This window comes from Lepisosteus oculatus, chromosome 16 (assembly GCF_040954835.1).
Source record: "Lepisosteus oculatus isolate fLepOcu1 chromosome 16, fLepOcu1.hap2, whole genome shotgun sequence".
In the NCBI taxonomy this organism is placed as follows: domain Eukaryota; kingdom Metazoa; phylum Chordata; class Actinopteri; order Semionotiformes; family Lepisosteidae; genus Lepisosteus; species Lepisosteus oculatus.
In genome coordinates this window covers 6,954,109-6,959,824 of record NC_090711.1, presented here as the reverse complement: position 1 = coordinate 6,959,824, position 5,716 = coordinate 6,954,109, and the positions used below count along the sequence as shown (strand labels likewise).

At 39.6% G+C, this 5,716-nt stretch overlaps 1 protein-coding gene across 1 annotated transcript; it reads left to right on the top strand.

Annotated features, from left to right (window-relative positions):
• On the top strand, window positions 1–3,901 carry LOC102695555 (adenosine receptor A3-like). The gene is made up of 2 exons (XM_015364790.2): window positions 1–112; window positions 1,174–3,901. Exon 2 carries the CDS (start codon window positions 1,262–1,264, stop codon window positions 2,339–2,341), a length of 1,080 nt encoding a protein of 359 aa, XP_015220276.1. The 5' UTR covers window positions 1–112; window positions 1,174–1,261; the 3' UTR covers window positions 2,342–3,901.
• Window positions 3,902–5,716: the final 1,815 nt, after the last annotated feature.

Here is a 5,716-nt window from a genome sequence, read left to right as displayed (position 1 = left end):
TCCTATTGGTGCTGGTGACGAAGCTTCAGCTACCAGCATACAGAAAACCGTAGCCTGGAATCAAAGACACTTGGCGACAAGTAAAGATGCTGCCTGCAAACGGGACTTAGCCGTGAGTACGTTTATTACCTCTATGCTGTGTGCTAGGTTAGCACGTCATTTAATTTGATTTTATATTTGATTCTATAACGGTTTGTTCTAACTCTTTTTATTGGTGCACCTTCTTTGCTTTAGAATTACAATTTAATCATGACAGATTGGACTCGATTAGGTGTTTTCGTTAACAGGTGTAATTTATGCGTTTTACCACTACAACTTAACGGTGACAGACAGGTAAATGAAAAGCAATTAATCAATTCCACTCCAAGCCAAAAGAAAACGTGCTGCATTCAGTAGCGCGAAAATTGTGACCTTTCTTGAAAAGTTGTTTTTCTAATTAAAACAAACGTACAGTACATTCGTGTTGCCTGGAAAGCTTTATTGGTTGGAGAAAATGTATATTGTACATGTATTGTATATCACAAATAACATGCTAGTCTCGTACAAGTCACATTTTCTCCTAAATCAACCTCAAGACATCATGCAATGATCGTAGAACATATATAAAACAATGGTTTAGATTATAGATTTACGTATTATGATGCATAAATAATAGGAAAACATACAGACTTACATTTGCTTTAATTAATTTAATTACAAACGATGAACTAAAATATGTCTTATAACCAAACCCTTACATCTAAACATAAATATGTATTGATTACAAACAAGTAACATCAATCTAACTAAATCATATCGGTTATCATTTAAGAAGGCACTATCAATTGGCTCTTCTTTTAAACACCATTCAAACACATAGTGAATATTCAATCCTTTCAATCCACCACAGTGAATATATTTACATGTAGTTACAAAACTAGCGAATGCACAAAGAGTAAGACAGAAGTGGTCACATCTGTCAAAGTCCTTACGTCGCTAGTAATTCAATTCTATGTTTAAACGAGGTTGCTACAGCATAATGGTGGAATCTATAGGTTTGATCATTTTTGTAAAAGAAGAAGCCGTTCTTTTGCTCCCTTTTTGAAGTTAGAGTGAAATACTGGCAGATAGTGAATGCAGTGTGTTGCTTAGCTGTCAAAATGAAATTGTCCTTCTCTGTTCACTTTCCTGCAGGCGCGCACCTGCTGAAAACAAGAACGGGTATTCTCCAATAAGGACAAAACCATTATATTATCAGCTAAAAGTTGATTACTCGTCCACAATGTATAACATCACAAATAAAACAGTCTGCAGTTTCCGATCCCCCGCTGAACACGCTCAGGTGTTAAACGTCTGCGTCATGGTGGTGCTGGTTATTGGTATAACGCTGGGCAATGTGGTGAGTCTGGCGATATTTTTGGGATCAAAGCGGCTGAGGACCCCGCAGGGCTATCTGAAAGCCTCCCTGGCCCTGGCGGACTTAGCTGTTGGAGTACTGGTGGTTCCGTACTCCGTTCACACAGAGATACAAATATTATCTCAAGGGCTAGAACGCGTCGAGGCGCCATCGGAAGAGAAAAGGCGCTTCCATCCCTGCGACCTGATGGGGCCCGTTTTCGCGGGGTGCACGTTCGTTTCCATCACAACCATCTTCCTGATGTCTGTGGAAAGGAGCATCAGCGTGCTGAAACCTCTGCACAAGAACGTGGTCGTCACCAAGAGGAGGACGCTGTCCCTCATCCTGTTTTCGTGGGCACTGTGCTTTTTTCTCGCCGTCGCTCCTTTGCTCTTCAGCCGGGACATCACCCTGCAGTTCAACCCCTGCAGCAGAATGTGCAACTACGCCTTCTCTTCGCTAGGGCGGCGGCACCCGGGGTGGAACGTGATGCTCCTGTTCCCTGCCTTCGATTTCTCGCTTCTGGGTGGGACCTTCGTGATCAATCTGATAACATTCGGCGCTATACGTCAGGTTTGCAAAATGAGACAGAAGCTGGCCGAAACTGGGGTCCGGCGCATCTCCAACAGACCTTCTTTTTCTGACATACGTGCAGCCAAAACCATCGCCATTCTTACTTTGTCCTTTTCGGCTTCTTTTGGTCCTGTCGCAGTGTTTGTGGTCGGCAGCGTCCTAGGCTACCAGTGGTGCGATTTCTCTTTCTACGCCTTCTGGATTTTGACCTCCAACAGCTGCTGGAACGTGATTATCTACAGCGTCCGCGACCAGAGATTCCGTCGCAAGACCAAGGAGCTGTTCTTTGGGAAGGTGCTGAAAGGCAGACGCCGCCCCAAGGCGACAGATGAGCGTCACCCTGGACACTGCATGGCCGTGATTAAGGAAATGCTGCGGCCGGAGTATGTGTGATCGGCTGTGTATATGCTGGAAATCATTGTACAGATTCTTCAATACCATTACACCAGGAAAGACATTAACAGATAAAAAGTAGCAAACAATGCGTTAAAACCTGTACTGTACTGTACCGTACCTCTTAAACGTAAGAAAGAGTTGGCGTCTATATGTTAAGTGTAAGCTTTGGTCCCGTTATTCTCGTTTTTTTCAGTTAAGCAGTTTAAAATACTTTTGAGTTATATAGAATTCTCTAGTTTAGTCTGTAGGTAGGTTTAGGTTAATTTAACTTTCTGTGTTTTCAGATAAGTTACGGGGAGAACGTGACTAGGAAAGAGGGGAGAGATCAGGAACCGAGAGGGGGAGACGGTAGCAGGCGTAAATATGGCTGTTTAGCAATAAACTGTAAAAAGAATATTCGTCTCCATCCAGTTCCCATGCTCACAGGCAGAGGGTTTAACCACCATCACACAAACCCTACGGTTACATAGGTTATACAGTACGTTTACTGCCTTTTTTCATTAAGATGTATAGAAATGTTCCAATGTGTGAGCTGGAAATTAATAAGTAGAGGTTAATTACACGCTGAAGAGTTGAAAGAACGAGGAAACAACATTGTTTCACCTGCAGAGCATCCTTCTTCTTCACCCATTGAATACTCTACAGCCGAAACATTGTTCTTTTCTCTTTTTGCCATTCAGGGCTGAATTAACATTTACTTTCTAAAAAGCTATTGAGCTGTTTTTAATGAGCGGAACAGTGTCACAGTGGTTAGTTGTCTGCATCACTGCAGTGAGGTCCTGGATGCTAGTGGGTTCAGTTCCAGATCTGGGCTGCTATCTGTGTGGAGTTTGTATGGTCTCACTGTTTTCCTCTGGTTGCTCTGGTTTCCAGCCAAAGACATACTGGAATGGTAACTGGCTTCTGGGAAGCTTGGCCTTAGTGTCAGTGTGGGTGCATGTGTGTGTCTATGTGTGCCCTGTGATGGACTGGTGTCCCATGCAGGGTGTATCCCACCTTGCACCTGTTGCTTGCTGGAAGAGGCTCTGGGTCTCCTGTGACCCTGTACTGAATAAAGCAGTTAGGAAATGGTTGGATGGGTTGCTTTTAATCAAGGTTTGTATACCGATTGGTGTGACAAATATAATGGCTGAGGTAACCCTGCATCATCTGGGGCAATGAGATTTATGAGGTTAAAAACAAAAGATGGGCAGAAGAGCAAACGGATTATACACTGTCTTGTAAGATAATAAAATAACAGTGCATGTCAAAAACAATGTGCTTACATTTTCCCTGGATATACAGTGTGTTTCTGTGTTTGAGAATATACTGACCAATGTCAGAAAATGCAACAGTAAAAACTAACAAATAATCAGCAGCAGTGATTTATTACAGAAAGCAACATGTTTCCTAGTCCACACATTCATGAAAGTGAGTGTAAAATAGAGATAAGGTGAGAACTGAAAGTGAAAGTAGGAAAGGGGAATATTGCACCACAATTTTCACCAGGCTATTGCAAGAACATTACCCCAGGACATTGTGACTTTGTTTCCCTTGGCAATTATTTTTAAAAAGATTGTATTTTCTGATATCAAATCATGGATACAGGTGAGACCTGCACTTTTGTTTAGAATTTCCTATACATGAAATCCATTTCATACATGAGGGCTGCAGAAAGACCCACAAAGCCTGCAAACCATGGTTCAATGATTTTTCTTTAGTTCTGTTTTATTTTACGAGGTATTTCTGTAGGTTCATAGGTTCTGTAGGTCACAGGAGCTGAAATTTGAGTGGTTACGGGCAATTAATGAATGATTAATTGAATAATTAGCCCTTGACATTACGCCCAGTGCTGTCACTGTCAGTTAATGCCAAACATTAAGTATGCTATTCGCTTTGTATTTGTTAACTCATCAAGGTAATTAAAATTTGATCAAACTACTAAATTAGGTAAAGATTAAAATAGTTTATAAGTCCCAGCTCCAACTTATGTATTACCTCGGGTAGACGTTATGATGGCACATTCCAGTGTGTTTCAAAGCCCAACGACAGGAATCTTTTTAGCAAACACAAAAACGTCAATATTTACACAGAGGGAAATAACAACTGTCCTTTTTTGGTGTTCTCTGTTCTTCATTGTTTTTGAATATTACATTGCACATTAAACAAAAATTCCACAAAAGCACAAACACGGCATGCCACTGTCTTCTGGTTTTGTTCGGCTTCACACTGCATGGACAAAAACATCAGCAGGAACAGAATGTACCAAAACACAAGCACTGTTCAAGATTAAAGGACTAACTGACAATGAAAGTCCTTCTTAGCACAGCTGAGATAATTTTAAAACACATTTTAATGAGTTTTCCTTAATGTGAAACTGACTGATACATAAATTAATTGTTAGGACAGAATGCAATTCTAAGTTAAGTGATTCTTATTCCATTTGTTTGTTACACAAGAGTGCACAAAACAGCAAACTACTATTTCTACAACCATTTCCCACATTTCAAGAAGATTCTATTTTATCTAAAACTACACTAAGGAACACTATCAACTTGCCATTCTTATTGGTGTGTTTATTTCTATGATGATTGTTATTTCTCTCAACCAAACATTGATGTAGTGTTAAAGACTAATTCATGGTTTGATTTCATTTTCCAACAACAGAAATTAATTAATTCTGTCATGTGAAGGCCTGCAGCCTTTACCCTCTAGATTAAATAATTCAAAGGTTTCAATTTCTAGTGTTTTTGTATTCTTTAACGATTGCTATTTGTTGACATACTGACAATAACACCTTATCACAGTTCCAATAACCTTTAGAAATTACACTGTATCTTTTATATGTACCAGGATGGATGGATGGTTACATGCCAATTGATAATAGGTTTTAATTCACAAGAATTATCACATCTATTACATCGCTAGGTTTTCACAGTGTAATAACCTGTAAATTACATTTCAAATAACCACTTTTCCAGCCTTCACGATATGAGTTATATAACAAAGTGAAAGACATTTTTTTTTTCAAATAATCATCCACGATTCTTTTTTCTGAAACAGAACAACACTACTTTACAACAGACTGTTAATATTATGTTGATTCTACTGTTATTGTCTTAGAAACACAGAGGGCAAGCTGTGAGCCATTTGTCATACAATAGGCTCTGTTTGGACTATTTGAATAGGTTCTATTGTGTTATCCAGTCCTGTGGATATCATGGATTTGTAAATATTACACTGCACTTTTATTAAAGTGTAGTGTAGATTCTCAAACACCTAATTTGGAACAATAGCAGGTTCCTGATGCAAACAGGAGTTTCATTCATAACTTTCTGTATCACTGAACATGACATACTGCCAGTTTTAATGTGATTTAAGAGAAACCAATAC